We start from the raw sequence: 24,431 nt of genomic DNA, 5'->3' as shown, positions 1-24,431 counted from the left end.
TACAACATGGGCCGCTCTTCTGAGTTCTCCGGAGGCTTCCTAGGTTCTTCTAATATGAAAAACATTGAGTGAAATGCAGTTGGAGTAATATGCATTTCTTTTCCATCTTTGTAACGGTGCAAGTTCTAACTACATCAATATTTCTCGCTATGGTCCACACTGACTGGAGTTGTTTTTGACATTGTCGCGTGGAAATACAACAACTTTAAAGTAGCCATGGTATAAAGAAAGAGAAAAGAAAAAGAAAAAAACCTGCAACCTGCAACCTGCAACCTGTTGTTTGACTAGAATCCTGGCATACAAAATGAAATTAATGCAGCCGGAGCCGATCGCAATCGGGCATCGATCAGCAAATGCGGATCGCCCGGAAAATAGCGCCCCTGGACCACTTGCGGTACCATAATCTCATCCTTTTCTCTTTTTGCCCTTTCCACCCTTTCAGCTCGACTTTATATACAACTTTACCAATCTTGTGGCCCAGACTCTTTTTTCGGGGTTTCTTTGATTTCGCTCACACTTGCCAGGATGGGGCTCTCATCCCGTCTCCTCCGCATTCCGCGGCCAGAGGTGAGAACCCCCTGCGATCGTGAATTCTGCCTTATCCGATGGACCCGAAGCTAATCATCCCGTGACTTCACAGACCTTTCTCTATGTTATGAGCCTCGAAACAGGCGCGTCATTGATTACACTGTCGCTACTATTGAACAAAATCAGTGGCCTCTATGGCCTCCTCGCCCTGTTGACCGGTTACCACTTGTCGCCCGTACAACTGTCCATGTACCTTTACTCTCTCATCGCTCTCGCCATCGCCGCCATCCTTTTCCCTCACATTCGAAAGCAGTCTCCTCTGGAGTGCCTTGCGCTTGCTTGGTTGTACCTGATTGACAGTTTGATCAACGCCGCTTACACTGCCGCCTTTGGAGTGAGTTGGTTCCTAGTAGTGTCGCAGACCTACGACGGTGGCAAGCCCTCTGGACCAGGCAGCGAAACCATCGCACAGACCGCCGGCTTCACCAGCCCCAAGTACGATGCCGCCTACGTTGAGATCCAGCACACTCAGGATGGAAATCAATTTGTTCCCCACCCGCCGAGAGCTGCCGACCACCTGAGCAGTGTTGTTGCCCAGCCCGAGAGCTTCCAGAGCATTGTCTTCATCTCACTCCTGTGGGCCATGCGCGTCTACTTCGTCCTCGTGATGTTGGCCTTTGCTCGTCAAACCTTACGTCTATGGATTGCGATCCCTCGACACACCCAGCTCCCTACACACAGCCGCAATGTCTCTATCGCGAGCGTTGCGGACATTGACCGTGAGCCTTTCACGCCCTACAGTCCCGATGGCCAAGGTTGGAAGGGTAAGCTGGGCCGTATCATGGTTGGTATCGGTCACAGCTATTGGCTCGGTGAGGAGGAAGAGGGCAATTGGCTCGGTAACCTTGGTCAGAAGTTCCGTGCCCGTTCTCAGAACAACACCGAACTACCGGGTCCCTTGGAACGAGAGCGAAGACGCCGATCGGGCACCGGTCCTCCCCAGCCACCGCCGTCCATTATCCGCTCTGGTGTTATTCAACAAACTATCCCTGAGCACCCTGGGGTGAATGTAAAAATGCAGGACTGGCCTGAAACTCGATAATCAATCATGGCAACTCACTTTTCATCGCACTTTGGTCTCCTCCCTTAAGATCCCATCACAACACCTGGCACTCTACAAAACTGGACTCCATATCCCCCTCCCCTGTCACCATTGGTTGACCTATGGTCCCCTTCCTTTGGGCCGGAAATATGAATCCTCCGCCTGTGCGATACTGAAGAACACAATCCACCCCGGCCCTTTTGTTTGCACTCTCGTTCCGCTCAACAACCGAATCAAAGCAACATTCGCTGAAGCCTTGCAGTCGGTAGCACACGCGTCACAAAGCTTAGACTTTGGAAACATCACGACAACTGTATATGACAAACGACCCATTGACTTAGATTACGCGGAGGAACTGGATACACAATATTTCCCACACTGACTGTTTTGGTTAGTCTGGTGTCATTTTTCGAATTTCTTGAAACTCGGCGTTTTTGGTACCCAAGGAGCTGGCGCGGATTCGAATTATCTCGAGCGTTGCTGTGCTCTTGATGTGCATATCACCTTCTTTTGGCGTCTGGGGGTGTACATTGGCTTCATATGGGATTGAGTCTACAACTCCGATGCCTGAGTAGGCTAGGTTTTGACAGATTTTATCATTGTACACAATTTTCACACCTGCATGTATCTCATGAATACTTTTCTAGCGATTTCTACACAGAATAAAGTTCTATGGGGTTAATCTCAACTGTTCCCTGCCCGGTAGATTGGAATTCTAGGGGAAATAATTAACTATTATATATGTACTAGTATAGTATGCATGTGGCTTCTGTCGAACCACTTGAGTGCTCTATCCACGCCTGCACGTGAGGTACATGCTTTTGTCTGTACCCATTTTCTCGCCCTTGGGACAAAATGTCTCTCTGGCAATGTCACCGAGGCATAATGGTGCAGATGATAGTCGTCTAGTACATTGAGATCAATCCTCAAAACTTTTGCAACTTCAGCCGACGCAGCATATTTCTCCAAAGACCAATAAATAACGCCTCGAGGAGCATCCGTATTGCGCCTCGTGTGCTTGGCTCAGTCATCCCCGTATCCCAATGTTCCTTGATAGCCCTGCCAAACCGAGAACGCTCCAAATCTTGTGGAGTCACGAGAATAGATTCCAACCCATGGCGAACCTCGTACAGTACGGGCCCTGAGCTATCAATCCACAGGGCGGGTTGTGTCTCCAGGGACGTTTCGGGACAATTCCATAGTCGATGTCTTTTTCGACTTATAATTCCTTTTAACACCTTCCAAGTCACGCCGTATTCGAGAAGGCCGATGATGCCTCCTTTGAAAGACATCATTTCTTCGAAGGAGATGTGGAATTGTTCTGTTGGTGTGCCGACGAGGTAAATGCCCGCGGCGTCAAATTGGACTCCAAACATCTAAATGCCCAACGATTGAATGTTAGAGTTGGTCAGGTCAAAGACTTCCAATGTTATTTAGTCTGCACATTTGCAAATACCTTCGAGTTGATATCTTGCTATGATTTTAAATGTCTTTTTCCTCAAAGCATTCAATGTTCAACCCCGCCGCTCGGCCAGCCCCTCGCTGATAACTATACCCACAACCGTTAATAAACTTGAAGATACACCAAACACCAGTATTGATAAAAACTCACCACAAGATTTGCAGATTTGATGGTCAGAAGACATAATGTGTTGAGAGATTTGATAGATAGGATTCAAATGGGCAGAAATTGATGGTTTTAAACTGGTCAGAACTGAACACTCTACGAAGAGACATTTCACATCACACAAAGAACCTACCGTAGATCCCCCTGATCACATTACACGATGATCTTAGCTCTAAGCCACAATATCGAGTTTTGACACATTCCCAAGCCCAATCGTCCCACCCGGTCTATTTTCGGAGAAACAAATTTCTGATATCGGGTACCCATTGGGCAGTCTGTCAGACAAAGAGCACACATGAGATACCTGCCAAAAAGGGGCTATCGTCAGTTTTTTGCGTGGGTACAAGGGACTACCCGGGTGTCATGCGGAGCTTATTGCACCAGTGGCGTTCGATCTATGTGTCGTGGTCGAAAAGGGGGTGTGGACGTATGTAGGTAGAAGATCAAACAGTTCGATTGTTTTGATGGATACATATACATATGTACATATATTGGGTCGTTTGATATACTCTAGGCTATCTGAAATTGATTGGACATCAATAATTGTGCACAATCACAAAATATGCATGACCTCCGGATATGTCAAATAACAAAAATAGGCAGAGTAATCTATCAATTCTAGGAGTCAAACTTGGGATGTGATCCATCAATCCCATGTACGGAGACGCCGACACTGAAAAAAGAACCGACACGTACATATCGAGATAAAATATGGTAGGATATCTCTTGTTAATCTTTGATATCAGTCATCAATCAGATCTGCTGGCGTAGTGGTTAGCGCGTTCGCCTTACACGCGAAAGATCGCAGGTTCGAACCCTGCGCAGATCATTTTTGCTCCTTTTTTATTTTTTTTTTTTATTAAAAAACCTCCTCCAGCGATTTGACCTCGTTCTCAAGGTCTTCTTCATTTTTATTCTACAAGACTGCTCACAGCAGCACAAATACACCTTCGACAATACTCGTTGGTAACCACGAGCTTTTCAAATCCCTTACACATAAATGAGTCTATCAATGATGTAGACTCAATTTCCCACTTGGCCACCGGCGGGTCCCACTTCCTTGGCACCTGGAGTTGCTTCACCAAACCGAGATCGGTTACCAGGAATCTCAATTTATTCCTGCTTGTCAATTATTGCGGAAGTTTTACGATTGACAAGTACATACATACGCAGCCCTTGCTTCAAAAAAAAAGGTTCAAAATGAGCCTAATAATCCTAGTTGTGTTTTTGGGGTCGCCCACAATGATTGAAGCTCTCGACCGAGAATGCGATCCGGCACAGTAATAAACGCACCACGATTGGTACCCTGAGAGTAATCCGGACTACGGTGAGTAGTATAGGTAAAAAGCGCACATTTGACCAAGAAACATGTTTCCTGTACGCCTTATGGGGAGGTTGAACGTTGCAATAAACTAGATTCTGCCATATATAAAGATATAGTCACACTATCTCTAGACAGCCAATGACAGCTATTATGCTTTTTTTAAACAAAGAATTCGGGATCTGATTGCAATTGTATCAAGTATAAGTTTTCCATGCAGAGCCTGCGCGCGGGCAAATGCCGACGCTGACGTGCTCGCCCTCGGTCACGGGTCCCCCGCACTACGGCCCAAAAGGGTAAGTTTGCATATCTTTAAGTATGAGTTTGCATTGATGTCGTGATCGTGCGCCAATCAGCATGCTGCTGATCTAACCCCGATGGCGGAGAACTCACTGGTCGCTGCAAAGAAAACCGACCGCTAGGACTTTTTTTTCCTTTTTATATTTGTTGGATAGATCCAGTGAACGAGGGGTATCAATTGTGTCATTCCTCCTGTCCTGTATTTGTGCTTCTTTGGTGGACCTGCAAGGGAGATCGCTGCATGCGCCGATAAGCCAAGATCGCGAGCGCTTTTCCCATCCCACCTTCAGCTGTATTACAGCATTTACCAGTCATGGCGTCCATTCAAACTGCTGGGGAAGCCGGTATGATCGGAAATAGCTCCCCATCTTCCAACTAAAGGTTCAATTGCTAATTTAGGTGCTTTTCTGATCAGTGGCGAGAATTGCCTACTTGGCTAGTGACCTTGTCCTCTCAGTGCAGCCTTCCCTGCAGACGGACTCGTTGTTCTCCAAGTCCCTCAAATCCCTGAAATATCACAAGACAGCTAGCCTGCTGTCCAGGGGCACTCCTGAAGTTAGTCTCTACCGGATTAGAACATGAGTGGCAAAGGAGGACATTCGACTGACTTTCTATCTAGGTGCAAGCCGTCCGTTTCAACGAAGACCCTCTGCTTTCCGCCTTCTACCCATTGCAAAAAGGCGAGACCGTCTCGGTCGTGACTGGTTCTTCCATTCTGATTACCTCCGTCCCTCACCTGTACCGCCTTGCCAGCTACCCTGTTGTCATCCACGTCGCTCTGGAATCCTCCCCATCTCCAGACTACTCCGTCATTAGCTCTATCCGGCAATGCGGGTTCACATTCCTCCACTCCGAGACTATCCAGGAGGCTCAGGATATTGCTCTTACTGCACATGCATTGGCTCAGAAGTCTGGCAAGGGTGTCATTCACTTCTTTGACCCGGCCAACTCTGCCAAGGACACCGCCATTTCTGTTGAGGATAAGGAGGTCGTTAAGAAGATTCTCAGCCTGGGTGGAAATGTTGCTTCCCACAGCACCTCTGAAGAAGAGACTTTGTACGCTGATTCCGGTCGTGTGGCTACTGTTTCCGCCGAGGCAGTGGGAGTTGCTGCTGTCCAGCGTGAAGCTTCGGCCAACCTGCCTGTCGCCTCCCAGACCCAGACTCCATTGAACGCAAGCGTTGACAACTCCTCTGTTGGCTCATCACGACGCGAAAGCAGTGCCGGAAGCGAAGCCCCCAGCTCAACCGCTACTACCGTGGAAAACGCTAGTGTTCGCCCGGTCAATGCCGCTGATATCTTTGAGTGGACCGCTCAAATCTGGAATGCCCTCTCCAAGGAAGTCGGCCGCGACTACAACCCCATTGAGTACACTGGACCTGCAGATGCCAAGTCCGCCATCTTTGCCTTTGGCTCCACCGGCGTATTCGCTGATGCCCTCAGCAACGCTAGCGGCAACAGTGAAATTGAGAACATTGGTCTCATTACCGCTCGCGTCTACCGTCCATGGGTTGGTGCACAGATCGTGAACTCGATCCCCAGCTCCATCGAAAAGATTGCCGTTCTGGAGCAAGTTCGCAAGACCACCAAGTGGGGACCTTCATTCATGGACCTCCTTTCCAGCCTGACCCCTAGCGGTCAGACCTTGAAGATTGTTGGATACCGCCTTGGATATGTCGAGCCTTCCACCGCCGTTCAGGCCCTACGCGGAATTGTTCAGAACCTCAATGCCGCCTCTCCTATTCAAAACTTGGATATCGGAAGCTCCAAGGCCCCTGCTCCCCAGCCTGCCCTTGAGCAGCCTCGCATAGAAAATGCCTACCTCAAGATTTTGAACCAGCTCTTCGGAGAGCGTCTTTACATTGCGAACCAGATTGATGCCAAGAATGCTGGTATCTCATCCACCATTGCCGCTAGCCCCGAATACGGATTTGGATCCTTGATCGCACGCAAGGAGCACCGTGCTCGCTTCATCAAGGAGGTTGAGGAGGCATCCAAGTCCACCACCTTCGCCACTGATACTCCTAAGACCTGGCTATCTCGCTGGGCTTTGAGCGCTAGCGAGAGTGCCAAGGCTAACAAGATCGCCCCGGATGTCATCTCCCGCCTTTCTAACGATGGCTCTCAGCTGTCTCGCCAGCTCCTGCAGTCCAAGAAGCTCTTCTACGACGAGTCTCAATGGCTCATTGGCTCCGACGCCTGGGCCTACGATCTCGGAAACTCCGGTGTCCACCACGTTCTCGCCTCTGGCGCCAATGTCAACATGCTGATCATTGACTCGCAACCCTACTCCGAGCGTTCTGCTGCTGACCCTACTCGCCGAAAGAAGGATATTGGTCTCTACGCCATGAACTTTGGAAATGCCTACGTCGCTTCTACTGCTGTGTACAGCTCTTACACTCAGGTCCTTCAAGCTATGGCCGAGGCCGAGCAGTTCAAGGGTCCTTCCGTCGTCGTTGCCTACCTTCCTTACAACCAGGAGGACGACTCTGCTCTCACTGTTCTGCAGGAGACTAAGAAGGCCGTTGACCTTGGATACTGGCCTCTCTACCGCTGGAACCCCCAGAATGAGGAGAAGGGCGAGCCTAACTTCTCCCTGGACTCAGAGCGCATCAAGCGCGAGCTGGAGGAGTTCCTTCGTCGGGACAACCAGCTTACTCAGCTTATGAACAGCAAGCCCAAGTACTCATCTGTTCTCTCTGAATCATACGGTACCGAAGTCCGAGCCCTGCAGAAGCGCAAGGCCAAGGACTCCTATGAGAAGCTCTTGGATGGTCTCTTTGGTGCCCCTCTGACCATCCTGTTTGCCTCTGACGGTGGTAATGCTCAGAACATTGCCAAGCGCCTGGGTAACCGTGGTCGTGCTCGTGGCCTGAAGACTTTGGTCATGGCCATGGATGAGTACCCCGTCGAGGATCTTCCCACAGAGGAGAATGTGGTGTTCATTTCCAGCACTGCTGGTCAGGGTGAATTCCCCGTCAACGGTCGCAGTCTGTGGGAGCACGTCAAGAACTCTGGTGATCTTGACTTATCTTCTATCAACTACTCCGTGTTCGGTCTGGGTGACAGCCACTACTGGCCCCGCAAGGAGGACCGCATCTACTACAACAAGCCTGCCAAGGACCTTGATGCTCGTGTTGCGTTCTTGGGTGGTCGCAAGATTGTTGACATTGGTCTTGGCGACGACCAAGATCCGGATGCTTACCAGACTGGCTACTCCGAGTGGGAGCCCCGTCTGTGGCAAGCTTTGGGCGTGGACAAGGTCGAAGGTCTTCCTGAGGAGCCCGCGCCCTTGACCAACGAGGACATGAAGATCCAGTCAAACTACCTGCGTGGTACCATTGCCGAGGGTCTCCTTGACCAGACCACCGGTGCTATCTCTGCCAGTGATCAGCAGCTCACCAAGTTCCACGGTACTTACATGCAGGATGACCGTGACATTCGTGAAGAACGCAAGGCCCAGGGACTCGAGCCCGCTTACAGCTTCATGATCCGTTGTCGTCTTCCCGGTGGTGTTGCCACTCCCAAGCAGTGGTTGCAGATGGATGCCATCAGTAGTTCTCATGGTAACGAGACCATGAAGCTCACTACCAGACAGACCTTCCAGTTCCACGGAGTCATCAAGAGCAAGCTCCGTGGTGCTATGCGCGCCATCAACCAGTCTCTGATGGATACCATTGCTGCTTGCGGTGATGTGAACCGTAACGTCATGTGCAGTTCTCTTCCTGAGCTCTCCGAGTTCCACCGTGAGACATGGGTGTGGTCCAAGAAGATTAGCGAGCACCTTCTCCCTTCGACCACTGCTTATCACGAGATTTGGCTCAAGGATGAGGCCGACAACAAGATCCAGGTTGCTGGAGATGCTGTTGTTGACCACGAGCCCCTCTACGGCCCCACCTACTTGCCCCGCAAGTTCAAGATTACTATTGCCATTCCTCCTCACAATGACACCGATGTTTATGCCCACGATATTGGTTTGATCGCTATCAAGGGTGCCGATGGTCACCTTGAGGGTTTCAACGTCTTGGCTGGTGGTGGTATGGGTTCCACCCACAACAACACCAAGACGTACCCCCAGATCGGTCGCATGTTTGGTTTCGTCCCCAAGGACCAGGTTCACATTGCTTGCGAGAAGATCATGCTTGTGCAGCGTGATCACGGTGACCGCAAGAACCGCAAGCACGCCCGTATGAAGTACACCATTGACGACATGGGTGTTGAGGTCTTCAAGGGCAAGGTCGAGGAGCTGATGCCAGAGGGCCTGCGCTTCGGTGAGCCTCGCGAATTCAAGTTCGACTCCAATGTTGATACCTACGGCTGGTTGAAGGATGAGAAGGGATTGAACCACTTCACTTTCTTCATTGAGAACGGTCGTATCGAGGATACTGCTGACTTCAAGATGCGTACTGGTCTTCACGAGATCGCGTCTCTCAACAAGGGAGAGTTCCGCCTCACTGGTAACCAGCATTTGATCATGTCTAACATCACCGATGAGGACCTGCCCCTCATCAAGGCTACCATGGCCAAGTACAAGCTTGACAACACCGCTTTCTCTGGATTGCGTCTGTCTTCCTCTGCCTGTGTGGCCTTCCCCACTTGTGGTTTGGCTATGGCCGAGTCCGAGCGTTACCTCCCCGTCCTCATTTCCAAGCTTGAAGACACCCTTGAGGAGAACGGCCTGGCCCGGGATAGCATTGTCATGCGTATGACTGGTTGCCCCAACGGTTGTGCCCGCCCATGGCTTGCTGAGGTCGCCTTCGTTGGTAAGGCCTTCGGCGCTTACAACATGTACCTGGGTGGTGGTTACCACGGCCAGCGTCTGAACAAGCGCTACCGCTCCTCTATCAAGGAGGATGAGATCCTCGAGATTATGAAGGATCTCCTCACCCGCTACTCCAAGGAGCGCAACACTGACGGCGAGACCCCCGAGCGTTTCGGTGACTGGTGTATCCGCGCCGGAGTCATCAAGGCCACCACCGATGGACAGAACTTCCACGAGGGTGTAAGTTGAAATCATCTCTCTCAACATTCTAAACTTCAAAGCTAACATATCGTCAATAGGTCGCCGAGGATGAGGAAGAGGAATGAGTACTGGATTAGTTTCCAGCATGAAATATCCGACGTGTCACGACTGCTACTGGAAACCCAAAATGCCTTGTTTTTTTTTTTGCTATTTTACCTTCTTGCCTATATCCTTGTTTGTATCTAGATGCATTATTTCTTGGCGAACGAATCATCGGTTTGTTCAAAAACTTATGTTGTTGGTTTTGATGTTTATATATCTGACATGTTCAATCTATGGATGCCATGTGGAAATGAACACTCAATGCCGAATATTTAATTTATGCTAAACTTTGGAATATCTTGTTAGACATCAATGTTCTGTTAAAAACCATAAAAATTCAATAGTTAAAGTACTAGATCGAGCTTACTATTGATCTAGGCAGGCTTATCAATACCTCTGATTAGATTACACGTGATCTCCGCGAGATATGATCTGGGGCGGTGAATGAAGCTTGCACATGTGGTATTTTCTGCCACGACCGCCCCGCTTATCAAATCGATAAATCCGAAAAAAAGTGACTGCAACACTTGGAAAGAAGCAGGTCGCTCGGGGTCTTGTGACATTGATTGAGCTAACAACTGCACTCTCATATTAGTTGTTGCATCTGGAACTTCTTCTCTTTTCTTTTCAACCCTTTCGCTCACCTCGTCTTGCCGCAATGGCTTCCTTCGAAGACGACCCAGTCGTTTCTTCCTACGATGTCTACCTTACCGACTCTGAAATCTCTCGCTATGTTTTCCAGTACATTGATCGACCCCAAAATAAACCGTACAACGAACGAAAGGGCCAAAAGCCAGTCGAGCTTCGAATGAAACCAAACACGGGCCTCGTCGAGATCGATGTCCCAATCAACACTCGCGTTACCTACGACATGGAGAAGGGCCTGAAATATGGCGATGCGATGAAGAAGAGCCGCTCAGCCCGCGACGGTGGATCCTTCGGCATGTCAGGTGGCTTCAGTGGCGGCAGCTTGGCTACTGGAGGGCTCAGAGTCAAGAATGAAAACGATGTCGAAGTGTTTGATAAGAAGAAGATGATGGTGGATGGCAGTTCGGTAGTCAGGACACAAGCCCTTGGTGGGCGAATTAAGCCTGCAGAGGAGGGAGATCCTGTTCATATGCTGGGAACTTTCAAAGGAAGTACGCACATTCCTCGTCCCCGGATGTTTGAACTATGGGCGAGACAAAATTCTTACAGTTGTACTTAGAAAATCTGCACCTCTCACCGGTCACAGCAGTGGTTCAATTACATCCCCAACTCCACCATATTGATGCCATGGACGAATTGCCTAAAGCGCGAGGTGCCAAGGGCAAAAAGGATGAAGAAGAGCGCGCGGAGCCCGAGGCTCGTGCTATCGACGTCAAAGTCAAGGGCGCTGAAGATGGTGGTGCTACGCTTGTTGGAAACTTGGATCTTCTCAAGAGAATGCAAGAAGAGAAGTGGAAGACCCTGGATTGGGTGGATGCAGAGGTATGTTCTCCGATTTACGCAGCCGATCCCTTATTATTTGACTGTCGAAATTTGTCTAACCCAGTCAAACTGCAGACTGAGGAATCTTGGTATACTTACGAAAACTACATGATGAACCAAAACCCAGAAGACCTTCCCCAACTTGAATCGGTGATTAACAGTGAAGCTTATTTGGATGGCATGAGTGCGCCCCGGATTGACCCTGCACACCCCGAGATGACGGGTTGGGCTATGAAGCAAAACAGACAAAAGCAAAGAGATGGGCCATCAGAGAGTGAGGATGAGGAAAGCTAAGCTTTCTTAGCTGGATAGAGAGGTAAATCCATTAAAAAACGCAATAATGATCATCATGGCCATGTTTTAAATCATTGAATGTTCAAGGCCTTGCGCCTCTGTAATGATAGAGCTACATAGTACTAGTAGGTACCTTAATCTTACGTATCGAGTATCATTTACAAGGCAGGTGCCTACTACCCAAATAATACTGTAATCGAAGTTATCGAACTCTGTGTAGATCAGTTTCGAGTAAATTCGCCACTTAAGCCGATCAGCCAATCAGATCAATAAAGAAGCCAGGAACAAGGTCACGTGCTAGTCACGCGCGCAATCTAATCCGCGACTTTTTTTCACTCCCGATTCTCCGATGTGCTGCACGATCATCCCCTTTTCTTCCTCAATCCGTTTCTTTCCTTCTTTTTTCATTTATTTGCTCGGGTTGAGGGCTGCGGGACGGCATTCTAAAGGAATCTAAACGCCATCTTCATCAGCCGGTATCCCATCGCCCATTGCTTATCTGTTGTCCCTTTTTTTGCGCCTCTGCCGCTGATCGACTATTTGCATTTTCTTCATTCCACTTTCTCATAAATCTTTTTTAATGCTTCCCTTCCTGTGAGACACCGCCTACTATTGAATTAATATCTCGTGTTTAAGCGACCCTTTTGCATCATGTTGTCCCGAGTGGCTCGCCAGAAAAATGCCCTTTTCCACCTCCGGAAGGCCAATGCCCATCGGGTATTGGGGACATCTTCAATACTGCGTCTACACTCCAACTCGGCCCGACCGACATCAGCCGGAATCCCACCAAGCGTGACATCAGAGAACCGAAAGCCCTCCCTCCAATCGCATCGCAATCTCGCTACCGCTGCCGACCCTTCCGTTGTCGACAGAGCAACCTACATGCCCATCGATGACACCTTATCACAAGCCTTGGATCGCGCGGAACTCCGCCAGGAGATCCGACCGAAGATCCGAGAAGCGTCCTTATTCAATCAAGACATGTTCGATATTTCATCCATTCTTATCGTCGATGAGATCCCACAGACCCACATGAAAACCTTCCGCAAAATCCGTGGTATTGGAGGTGACGCGAATGAAATGATGGCAAACTTTGACATGTCGCTCAGAGTCGGCCGGTTTGATCGAGCTGCGGCTTTGATCAGCCGATTGGGCTCTATTCATGCGCGCGACTCTCCTGAATTTCTGACTTTGCACAACCGATATTTGAAGGACATGGTCTCACACATGATTGCCTCTCGACAAGATGATATGGTCTGGCCCGTGCAGAAGTGGTTTGAAGTTGATATGCCAGCTGGAGGTGTGCAGCCTGATGCTACCACTTTCGCAACTATGATTCGCATGGCGCTCCGAATGATTCACGGCTCCAAGCGAGAAAGAACCGTTCGTCGATACTGGGAACTTGCCAAAAAAGTGGATTGTCATGAAGATCTATTGGGTGTCGAAGTCCTAACCGACTTGGATTTGGGTGAATTGTCCGAGGTTCGTCTTTCCTGCCATCTATGATTGTCTGCTTTTCTATGGATTATTCTAACTTGCATGCTCTTAGATTTGCTCCTCTGATTTGGGTCATGCCAAATTTGACCTCGATGAGCTCGAAAATACTCCCAACATCGAAATGATCCCCGAAAACCTCGACCAAGTCGTCGAAGTGTTGTCTAGTGACCAGAAAGGTCTTGGCTTGTCGTCCTTGAAGGAATCGCTTGCCTTGTTTGCAGGCAAATATCACATCTCTTTGCCCGCTGATTTCGAAGGCAACGAAGAACAAAAGCATGACCTGTATATGCAGCTTAGACAACGACAAGTCGAGACCGATACCATTAGGTCTGCCCACGATCGCTGGCAATCTGAGTTTCAAAAAATGACACAATCCGGATTGGACTTGATCACTGGCAAGAAGAAGGTCAACCAATTCATGGGCCAGTGGCACAGGGATCTTGTGACCAAAATCAATGATGAGAAGAGACTCGCCGCTGAAGAGGAAGGGCAACCGGTCCGAACAGCTGAACAAAAGTCGCGTTGCGAGTATGGTGTGTTTCTTGCCTCGCTTGATGCGGAACGTCTCGCTGCAATCACTATGCTTGCGACAATCAATTCATTCAGTCGTATAGGGATTGACAAGGGAGTCAAGGTCTCCACTATCGCTTCGGCAGTTGGCCGAGAGGTTCAGGATGAGTTAATTGCCATGGAATGTATCAAGAGGGCGGAAACCCAAGGCTCTCAACGCGTCAAGATTTTGAAACAACTTCTTAATGATCGCAAGAAGAATGGACGTTATAAGTGGCAAGAATTGTCCGAGAAGGTGCAAAAGGATCAGGAGGAATTGAACTGGAGCGCGCGAGTTCAAGTTAGACTTGGTGCAGTGTTGACAGGCTTGCTGTTTGACGTTGCCAAAGTTTATGTTGTCAACAAGAACGAGGTGACTGGTGAAAAATTGACGACAATTCAACCGGCCTTGCAACACGCTTATCAGATTACCTATGGTAAAAGAGTTGGCCTCCTTAACCTACATCCCGAAATTGTCAAAATCGTCAAAGCTGAACCTCCGCCTGATCTGATCGGTCGCCATCTTCCTATGGTCTGCAAGCCAAGACCCTGGACAGGACCAAGAGATGGAGGCTATCTTATTTACCAAAGCAATATCATCCGCACCACCCCAGGCGAGGGGTTGCAGCCACTTTACATAAAGGCCGCTATGAAGGATGGTGGTCTCAAAGAAATCCGACACGGCCTCGACGTTCTCGGAGGCACCGGCTGGGTCATCAACCGAGATGTGTTTGATGTTATGCTCGAATCTTGGAACTCTGGCGAAAGAATCGCAAGCTTGTCACCGCTTGATCTCGAAATTCACCCTCCCCAGAAACCCGACCCAAAGGCTGGTCAAGCTGCAGAGAGAGAATGGCAGAACCTGATGCGTGATATAGAGAACAAGCGGTCTGCAGCCCATTCTCAACGATGCTTCCAGAATTTCCAGATGGAAGTTGCACGCTCTTTCCGTAACGAGACCTTCTACCTTCCTCACAACTTGGACTTCCGTGGCAGAGCCTATCCGCTCCCTCCATACCTCAATCAGATGGGAGCTGATAATGCTCGAGGCCTGTTACTTTTCAGTGATGCAAAGCCATTGGGCGTCAGTGGTATGCGCTGGTTGAAAATTCATTTGGCTGGCTTGGCTGGATTCGACAAAGCGAGCATGTCTGAGCGTGAGCAGTTTGCCAATGACAATCTTGAAAAAATCCTTGATTCCGCCGATAATTCTCTCAGCGGAAAGCGATGGTGGCTGGAGGCCGAAGATCCATGGCAATGCTTGGCAGCTTGTATTGAACTTCGAAATGCTCTTCGTCATCCTGATCCGCTCGAATACCCATCTCGCCTGCCGATTCACCAGGATGGCTCATGTAACGGTTTGCAGCACTATGCCGCTCTTGGTGGTGACAGTATTGGTGCTCAGCAGGTCAATCTTGAGCCTTCCGATAGACCTTCTGATGTCTACACTGGTGTCTCAGAATATGTGAAAAAAGTCGTGGCCGAGGACGCTGCCCGTGGTCTCCCAGTTGCCGCCCTACTTGAAGGGAAAATTACTCGAAAGATTGTCAAACAAACTGTCATGACTAACGTTTATGGTGTGACTTTTATGGGTGCGATGAGACAGGTCCGCAAGCAGCTTCAAGATCATTATCCGGATATGACCGCGGATGAAAAGAAGACAGGCTCTCTGTACATTGCACGCAAAATTTTTGAGGCTCTGTCAACTATGTTCAATGGAGCTTCTGACATCCAGCACTGGCTAGGAGATTGCGCGAGTCGCATTACTCAGTCTGTGTCCCCGGACTGCATTGAGGAACTTGCAAGAGAAGCATTGTTACCCGACGTCGAAACCTCTGATAGATCCGACCCCAAGACTGTTGATCCTAGTAAAAAGTTCCGGTCAACTGTCATTTGGACCACACCGCTTGGCCTTCCTGTTGTTCAACCATATAGAACCCGGAAGGCGCGGCGCATTTCGACCACGCTGCAAGACCTTAGCGTCGTTGATTACAATGCTGAAGATGTGGTCTCAAAGCGCAAGCAGCTCCAGGCCTTTCCCCCTAACTTCATTCACTCCCTTGACGCAACTCACATGCTGCTGTCCGCCAGCGCATGCCACCGTGCTGGTCTCACTTTTTCTGCTGTCCACGATTCCTTCTGGTCACACGCTAGTGATGTCGACAGCATGAATCGCATTCTTCGAGACGCTTTCGTTCACATGCACCAAGACGATATTATTGGGCGACTCCACGCAGAGTTCAACGTCCGATATAGTAAGCACCTTTACATGGCCAAAGTCCCGAAAAGCAGCCCAATCGGAAAGGCGATTTCGAACCATCGCAAGACCACTGGAGTTAAAAACCAAAAATTCCTCGAGCTCCTTGCTGAAAATCAGCGACAAACTCTGTTACAGTCTGATGACCCTACCGACCAGGCGGAAGGTCGTGCCATGATCACATCAGCCAGTATATTTGAGAAGATGGACGGTACCGATGCCAACTTGGTTGTCACTTCTACCATAGCATCATCTGAACTCGGCAGCGTTCCGGAAGATCTTGCGGCCGCTGCGCGGAGACCCGACGCAAACATTGATCTTGACGACCCAGCTATTGGGAGCCTGTTCAATGATTTCAGCATCCGCGAGAAGGTGGGCCCTCGTCAGATCATCGATATTGAGGAAACCCCGGAAGACTATGGTCCCAAAAAGCGCGCGGCCAGCACTGTTTGGGTGTGGCTGCCTCTTAAATTCCGTGATGTTCCTGCTAAAGGCACTTGGGATATCACCCGAATTCGGGAGAGTGAATATTTCTTCTCTTAAACAAAAAAAACCCCCCTTTATTGTTTTTATGCGGAGTTTTTGGGAACGCATGTGATTGGCGTTCAATTGTTGTATAATATTTTGGATTCTTTGTATCCAACCCCCCTTATCGGTTTTACCGATTGTACATTTACATTTGCCGTCTACGGCTATCTCTGCATATAAGTACCTACTGCATGTTCCAAAGACGATTAATATCAGTTCAATCCTCCTCTATTCTACATGTAGACAGTATAGTTTTCCGACCTTGAACTTCCATAGAAGCCATATTTCCGCAATGGCAGATGCCATTATGGTCCGTTCAGCGGGAGAAGACCAGTATGTGAGAATCATTTGTATACCAGATCACCTAAAATCACGAAATTAATACAAACTAATTTGAAAGGTCACGCTTCCTAAAGATAATATCGAGTTGCGGACAAGATATAGTGAAGGTGTCTTTAGCACCTTCATCAAACCTCTCATCACTTCCCCCAGGAGCAAATTCGAGATCGAACTCGCTTGCAATGCGTTGCAAAGTGTGACGGAGCTCCGTCAATGCCAATTGTTTACCAACACAACCGTAATGGCCTGGATATAGTCAGCTCTGTTGATGAAATATTCCAAGCTACTGTAACGAGTCTTACCGATGCTGAACGGAAAATACGCGCGTTCATCTTTGTGCATATGCTTCCCTTCTTCCATCCATCGCTCTGGCAAGAACTCCAGGGGCCGCTCGAAATTGCGCTCGTCTCGCTGGATTACATGGGTTGGCGCGATGACGATGGTGTTCCCTGGGATGAAAACCTCGTCGATAGTTAGACCCTCCGGTGGCGTGACTCTTTGAAGTCCACCAGGTACAGCTGGCTTGAGGCGAAGGGTCTCGTTGATGACGGCGTCAAGGTAAGGAATCTGAACCGTATCACTTCCCCTAGATTTGACTTCGTCCACTTCCTTCTGCAGCCTTTTATATTTCTCGGGGTGAGAGGTAAGGTAGTAGAAGGCATTGGTCAATGCCGCGCCGGTAGTGTCACTGGGAAATTGTCAGTGGTGGGATGGATTTGAAAATTCAAATGAACATTGAATGCATCACACACCTTCCAGCAATAATCGCCAATCTCCCTTCATCGAAGAATGCATGATCAGTCGGTGGGGCCGCGGGATCACGATCTTCGATTGCCTGCAATAGCCAGGAAACGATGTCGGTTGGCTTTTCCGTGGTGTTTTCTCGCCATTCCTACTCCACATTAGATAAAAGTCAAGATCAGTGAATGGTGTGACCTTACCGCTCTTCTTTCGTTCATCTGGGACGTTGAATATATCAGGAATTGGTGCATCTCCTTCAAGAAAGGGATGGCGCTTAGAATATACATGAACCAGGGCACGGGGGTGAAAACAGCCACCATGTCCATTTGAGAGTGCATGGCGGCAATCGCACCGTGCTCTGCCGAGTTTTGAAGTTGTTGGTAGTCTTTGCTGAAAGTAATCAGGCCCATGACATCAAAGGAATAAAACGTCGTCCACAAGGTGACGTTGAGGCTTTCGCCCTCATGTTCATTGAATTTGCTAATCAGTAAATCGGTTTTGCTTTGAACGCGAGGTAGATAATCCGCCATAGCTAGATGGCATGGAATTAGCATGGATAACTGCAATAATGAGGGGCTTGGACTCTACCTTTAATCCCTAGTGCTCTGTCCCAGATCTTACGACGCCTGCGATGGAGATCATGGTCTCGAAAGCCAATGACATTGTTGCGGTTAGTGTCTCCAGTGGTGGTGTTATAAAAAGGACTTTTTGTACATTGAGATTGCGGGCCATATAGCGCAAGAACAGCGGAAGCTCTGTTTATAGCAATATGACGAGGCCCTAGAAGAAGATATTAGCAGGATGAAGAAGACTCGAGGCTATTTAGAGATACTTGCCCACTCTGACAAAGTCGCCGTATTGGCCATGCATTTTGTCCAACTCTTGGTGATACTTCAAACCAGACTTTAAAACCTCGGACATGACTGTAAAACGGCTGATTTTCGCCCCCAGAGGCCCCGGAAATTCACGCAGGCGATGGAAGAACAAGCGATATACAGCCATGCTGGTATACACAGCTCCCAAAAATGAAGCGCCCGCGAAAGAAGCTTTCAAGATCGCGACATGGACGGCCATATCGAAACTTCTCACAAATGCCGTAACTAGCCATGTCCAGACGAATGCGAATAAAGCCAAAAAACGGAGAATGACTGTATCGATCTCGAAGGGTAAGATGCTGATATGAAATAAAACCCCGAGCGAGGAAAACGTGATGGCGATATTAGCCAGGTCTGGGACCCAGCTGGCTAGGGTAAATACCATGTGCGGTGGATTCAGAGCACTAATAACAGTGCAACCTGGTCAGAAAGTGGAGAGATCAAATGTGTGATGCAGGGTTAATTTTGGATGTTTGCCCGGACTTTTATAACGAGGTCTCGTGTAGGTGCAGATGCGCAGGTGGGGGAGTGTGGGCCTAAAAAAATGCCTCCGACTTTGATATTGAGTTCCACATCGTATCGCTTCTAAGCCAATTGTTGCAGAATTGGACTAGACAGTGCATACTAGTGTCATCTGTACGCTGCTTTGTCGTCCAGTCTGATGCGATGTAAGTCAAGCAAAAGTGGGGAAGCTTTTCTCCTGATTGAACAGATAATATTTCTTAGCCAATCATTGGAATGAGAATTTGCTATTACCGTGACTTGTTTCATCACGGTTCAAATGCAGAATATTTCCTCTTGTCAGCCCTGGTCAGTGCGACGCTAAGATTTGGCCCCCAAAACGCATATATTACCCTGCTCAGCCCTGTAGTTACTGCTAAGGTTCAGTCAGCAGTCTCAGCACGGCTGCTTCGATCCATGAAATAAGAGGCCTGCTGGCAGTGAGTAGCTATATATGAACAAGAAAGACATAATACGTGCCGGATTTGCTCCCCCTTTTCTTGCCCACTGAGCAGAATCTGAGATGAAACGTTTACTGTTTCTTTTTTCCACCGGTCCCTTGAGACTTAATCCATGATGTCGCTTTGCTTCTTGGGTTTCAATTAATCAGTCGGCCTCATTTTATCAGTCGTTCCTAGGTCATCAGTCGCTTCCGTTTCATCAGTGGTCCCAGGCCATCAGTGCCCATCACTCGGTTGCAATTCATCACTCCGTAATCCATCACTCACCAGCGTGAGACTTCAATGTTAAAGAATATTGAGTAAATGGGACTTTCCCCTCTTGAAACACGTCCGATTATTGATTTCTAGTATTTGCATTATCTCACCCACGCTATCGCATGAATCGCAGGGTGGCAGGAATTATAGGGTGGACGAGGATTGGACAATCAGTGACTAGTCTGCTGATTGAATAGTTAGCACTTGAGTTAACTATCTTGGGGTTCTTTCCTTTTAACGGAGCAAATGGCTAAAGCTCCTGGTCCCCGAGTCCCGACTGTGTGCAGGAGCCGCTGGTCCTGGGGGACCATTTCTGAAAGGGCCACTGTGATGCTTGTCACCACCAGCTCCCCTGCTTTGGATCCCATCACACGCCGCGTATACCATCAAGTCGCCAGAGCCGCCAACCACATCGGTTTACTTGGATTCATGTCAACAGTTTACCCCGTTAGAGGCCCGTGAGTAGAAATAAAGAACCAGTCGCAGCATGAGGATTCCTGTTGGTCTAGTGTTTCTACACTCGCTCGTGGCTAGTTGTGGTTGGTGTTTGCTGGTATAAGTGATCAATAGCACTTGAGAGTATAGAATTTGGGAAGTGTTATAAATATTCTCTTGGGAACCAACATTTGAAGAGAAAATAGTGAGACAAGACTTTCGAGTTCACTCTTCTCTCTACCTACGCATAAATTCAATACAAGATGTGCCAGCGCGTCAAAACAGTTTTCGACTGTGGGCATGTCATTCCCGGTGGCAGTGAATGGCTTCCCCCCTTCGCGGAAAATTGCAAAGATGCCCTTGCTGCAAATGTTAGGGTTCTTGGTAACCTCCAGCGCTGCACTCTATCCACCCCACATACTCCGGCTATAGGCAACCCGTCGCTAAGCACCCGTCATCAGGATGGGCATTGCTCTAATAGTAACTGCCGCCTAATTGCATTCAAGAAGTGTGGCTGGGAATGCCACGAGTGCGGCTCGGCGGTTGCTAAAGGCACTACGACCTGTCCTGCTCCTTGTAACCACCAGGGTTGTTTTCACTGTACGCAGCTATAGATATCATAAAAGGGCCTTTTTGGGAGGCGGTGAGTTTCACATGCATGTTCTCAGTGCTGTATTACTGGTAACAGCCAGGGCTAACAAGGATTAGGCCTGCATATGCTGAATGTTGGTTGGCGGCTATGGTGAACGGTGAAGCCGATGGCTGGCAAACAGGCCTAAGGATTTCATATTGTCAATCTGCCCAACAAACCGTTCTCCTTCCTATTTGGGCTTAGGTTCTGTAGGGCTGCTAGGGCACTTTGGGGTTTAAATCCCCTTTGCCCACCTATTCCTTCTATCTGAAATCCAGTCATCTCTTCTTGACCTTTTTTGCTACATTGTCTATCCACAGTAATACTGTTCTTCTCCCTATTTCACCGTGCCGTTATAATGCAAGGATTCCTCACTGAGCTTGTTACCATTGATGCGGAATACAATTTGAACAGCGTAATCACTCTTTACGTCCGCCATGGCAACGCCGCCTTTCGTATCTACTATGATCCACAGATCCTCGCCGTCTCCCCTCCTGTCTTGGAACAGCATCATGAAGCGTACAACATCATGCATGGGGATGATCCAGGTGGAGAATACCTTGAATTGGTGAAACGTCTCAGAGGCCCGTTTGAGGAACTCATGACTCAGATGGCCCCAAATCTGATGGAATCTACTCGGTACCTACACAGGTATCTTTACCCGCCGTGGTTCATTCTCGAGGCAAGGGTAGGGGAGGGTAGCAGCCACATTCAGCCACATTTCAAGGAGACCGTCTCGCGACAGGCATTAAGACACCCGGGTGAAGCTGTGATCAGATTTGGCCTGAAACCGTACTTAGCTCCCTTACTTGACTCAAAACTCAAAAAGTACTCATCTGATCAAGTGCAAATTCTGGATCAAACGTTACTTTGGGTTCCATCTCGGGTTCTTGTGGATAACAAAGAGTACTTCTTTAAGCCTTGGGTGGTATATCGAGGACATACATACCACGACATACAGTCATATAGCAAGATATTGGCGGACTCCGAGGCAAGCCAGTCACTTCTTACCGATACACGCTTCTGTCACCTTCACGGTCTGATCATTGATAATGACAAGGAATTTCTTCAACACTATCCTCTTGATAGCAATGAAGAGGACTACTCTTGCACACGTTTGGTCGGACTACTTCTTACCTACATCGAGAATAAAGGCACTCTGAGAGATGTGGCGCCTTGGTCTGACTGTACAAATGAGGATCGGCTTCGCTGGTCTATGCAGATACAGAACTATGTTAAGTGTTTGCATGAGGCAGGCGTGGTTTGGGGTGACGCGAAGCCTGAGAATGTCTTGGTTGATATGAAGGGCGATGCCTGGCTCATTGATTTTGGTGGTAGTTATCGCCCGGGATGGGTCGATGAGGATAAGCAGGAAACTATGGAAGGAGACCTGCAGGGCGTGCAAAGGATTGATGAATGGCTCCGCGAATGTTCCCGCCAGCCTACTACTCGTATTAAGTGAAGCGGCGAGGAAGGGGAGACTGATGATTTTTCATTCAAATGTTCATTGATAGATTGCATGTGCGATGACTCTTCACACCTCCCACTAGCTATGATCATCTTTAGATATAGCACATGTGCATGAGCCGTGACTCTTCGTAAATACATCCACATGCAGATTGATAGGTGTGTTAAACTTTGACAAAGTTGACGCCCCTAGCTAGCCAACATCCAATCTTGAATCCGATGATAGAACCATTATTATCACGGTGGAAAGCCATAGTCCAGTCACCAGGGGCTGGCGCATCCAATCCGCGGGGACAACGAAGCACCCAGACATCATCACCAATATATTTCATGGCGGTTATGGTTCCTTGACCAAGAAATCCGTCAAGTGCGCCATATAACATGCCTGCTTCGCCTTCACAGTGGAAGAAAGAGTCGACTTCCGCGGACTTATAATCACCCCGAAGCGAGTTATCTTTGAAGCTTGATTCGCTTGGAACAAGCCGTTGAGCGACGAGCTTTCTATTATCGCCAATGCGATTCATGTACAAAACGTCTCCATCAATGCTTGCGGATACGTCAAGATTCTCGCCATGGGTGGGGTCGGTCAGTTTGATGGTCTCAGGATCACCCGAGTAGGCAATGTGAAGTTCTCCCGTAGCTGGCCCCTTGCTAATAGTAACTAACAACTGAGTATCCCTGTCAAGGAAGCTACCCAGCCAAGCAGGGTTTGCTTCGACGGGGGTATAGACTGGCTTGGGCTTGTTCAAAATGGCCCGCATGATGTCTTCAACAGCAGAAGATGCTTCTGCCTCGTGATTGAATAAAGCAACAACAGAAAGGCGCTCATGCATAGCATGACGTCGGTGCAGTCGGTAGCCACGCAGTGCACCGCCGTGGCCCCAGTTATCGACACCACCAAGGCTGATACTACTCAGTCCATTGTGGTAATGAGCAGGGGTACCGTCGGAGTAAGTGGTACCCTTTGTGACTTTATGGTACCAACTTTTCGAGTCGGAGAACAAGCTATCCAGATGCTTCTCCCAGGCAATCATATCAGTGAGTGAGGCAACTAGTCCAGCATCACCAGACCATTCCATCCGATTCACCGCTGGCACGAATCCCAACTCTTCTGTTCCTTCATAGCCTACGCACGGCGTTGGAAGTTTAGCATTGTCTGGGCAGAGGAATGCAGTCTCCATTCCAGCGGGGCCGAGGATTCGTTCGGCAAGCAGCTTCCCGAGAGATTCTCCGGCGACCCGCTCGATGACTCGGGCAACCAGATAAAAGTTGACATTGCAGTAGGAGAACTCAGTGCCCGGTTTGAAATGGAACGACTTGGTACGATCGACCATTGGCGGGCAGTCCCGTTCCACCAGAAACTCATCGTCTGGCTTGGTGCCCCACAGGGCAGTCATAGCCCAGTAATCACGCAGGCCAGACTGCATATCGCACAGGTTGTCAAGCGTCAATCCGCTATCTTGGGTCAGCTCTGGGCGAACCAATTCTCGAAGCGCCTCCGAGAACTGGGCCTGGACGTCTCCTTTGGCAGTCATCTCGGGGGTCGGGTTGCGCTTAAGATCCATCAACAGAGCGCAGACAAACTGCTTCGTAATGGAGCAAATTGGCATCCGAATTTCAGGAGTCAGGGGGATGCGTTTGTCAATGTCGGCGTAACCCCAAACGCGCTGGCCGATAAGTTCGCCATCCTTGACGACTGCAATTGCACCACCTGGTCCGCGATATTTGAGCGGAATGGAATCAAGGATCTCCTGAACAGTCTGCTTGCCGGCCATCTTGATTGCAAGTGAGTTGTGTGGGAGATTCCAGAGGAATCCCGGGGATTCAGGACCAGCTGCTTGAACTTTGGCTTATCGGTTACTCCGCTTTTTATCGCTGAAGTCGGGCTCCATATCGGGTTACGCCGTTACCGTGGTTAGGTAGTAACAAATCCAATCACTATATTCTGTCAACTGGTAGTAAGTACCCAATTAACACACTGGCCAGTAGCTTCGTAAAATATTCCCATTCATTTAAATAAGCTTAGATTTGAATTTCGCGCAACGGAAGAAAATGAGGATGTGACTAGGATAAAACCAATCACACCGATACATCCTTGTAGTACTTCAAGACATCTGCATTTAGGCTAAATACGAATCTACTTAGACCAAGACTAGTAGGTTACAGGTGAACTGAGCAGGCTGCAGGA

At 48.8% G+C, this 24,431-nt stretch overlaps 7 protein-coding genes across 7 annotated transcripts; 5 read left to right on the top strand and 2 right to left on the bottom strand.

Annotated features, from left to right (window-relative positions):
* Positions 1-525: 525 nt before the first annotated feature.
* Positions 526-1,630, top strand: N7466_002113 (inositol phosphorylceramide synthase regulatory subunit KEI1; the record flags this gene model as incomplete). Its single annotated transcript, XM_057161511.1, has 2 exons — positions 526-567; positions 641-1,630. The coding sequence occupies 2 exons, from the start codon at positions 526-528 to the stop codon at positions 1,628-1,630; spliced, it is 1,032 nt and encodes a 343-aa protein (XP_057024796.1).
* Positions 1,631-5,191: 3,561 nt separating this feature from the next.
* N7466_002112 (sulfite reductase (NADPH) subunit beta) lies at positions 5,192-9,966 on the top strand (the record flags this gene model as incomplete). Its single annotated transcript, XM_057161510.1, has 4 exons — positions 5,192-5,222; positions 5,294-5,433; positions 5,498-9,880; positions 9,940-9,966. 4 exons carry the CDS (start codon positions 5,192-5,194, stop codon positions 9,964-9,966), a joined length of 4,581 nt encoding a protein of 1,526 aa, XP_057024795.1.
* Positions 9,967-10,601: 635 nt separating this feature from the next.
* On the top strand, positions 10,602-11,707 carry N7466_002111 (uncharacterized protein; the record flags this gene model as incomplete). The annotated part of the gene is made up of 3 exons (XM_057161509.1): positions 10,602-11,082; positions 11,151-11,413; positions 11,489-11,707. The coding sequence occupies 3 exons, from the start codon at positions 10,602-10,604 to the stop codon at positions 11,705-11,707; spliced, it is 963 nt and encodes a 320-aa protein (XP_057024794.1).
* Positions 11,708-12,358: 651 nt separating this feature from the next.
* Positions 12,359-16,553, top strand: N7466_002110 (DNA-directed RNA polymerase; the record flags this gene model as incomplete). The annotated part of the gene is made up of 2 exons (XM_057161508.1): positions 12,359-13,189; positions 13,257-16,553. 2 exons carry the CDS (start codon positions 12,359-12,361, stop codon positions 16,551-16,553), a joined length of 4,128 nt encoding a protein of 1,375 aa, XP_057024793.1.
* Positions 16,554-16,926: 373 nt separating this feature from the next.
* On the bottom strand, positions 16,927-18,148 carry N7466_002109 (cytochrome P450; the record flags this gene model as incomplete). The annotated part of the gene is made up of 4 exons (XM_057161507.1): positions 16,927-17,123; positions 17,180-17,565; positions 17,630-17,769; positions 17,819-18,148. The coding sequence occupies 4 exons, from the start codon at positions 18,146-18,148 to the stop codon at positions 16,927-16,929; spliced, it is 1,053 nt and encodes a 350-aa protein (XP_057024792.1).
* Positions 18,149-21,134: 2,986 nt separating this feature from the next.
* Positions 21,135-22,238, top strand: N7466_002108 (uncharacterized protein; the record flags this gene model as incomplete). The annotated part of the gene is made up of 1 exon (XM_057161506.1): positions 21,135-22,238. The coding sequence occupies one exon, from the start codon at positions 21,135-21,137 to the stop codon at positions 22,236-22,238; it is 1,104 nt and encodes a 367-aa protein (XP_057024791.1).
* Positions 22,239-22,407: 169 nt separating this feature from the next.
* Positions 22,408-24,018, bottom strand: N7466_002107 (beta-lactamase/transpeptidase-like protein; the record flags this gene model as incomplete). Its single annotated transcript, XM_057161505.1, has 1 exon — positions 22,408-24,018. The coding sequence occupies one exon, from the start codon at positions 24,016-24,018 to the stop codon at positions 22,408-22,410; it is 1,611 nt and encodes a 536-aa protein (XP_057024790.1).
* Positions 24,019-24,431: the final 413 nt, after the last annotated feature.

The sequence above is a fragment of the Penicillium verhagenii genome (genome assembly GCF_028828195.1).
Source record: "Penicillium verhagenii strain IBT 33310 chromosome Unknown utg000003l_segment0_segment0, whole genome shotgun sequence".
NCBI lineage: Eukaryota > Fungi > Ascomycota > Eurotiomycetes > Eurotiales > Aspergillaceae > Penicillium > Penicillium verhagenii.
Note: the sequence above shows the minus strand (reverse complement) of the source record. Positions and strands in the feature narration are given on the sequence as shown.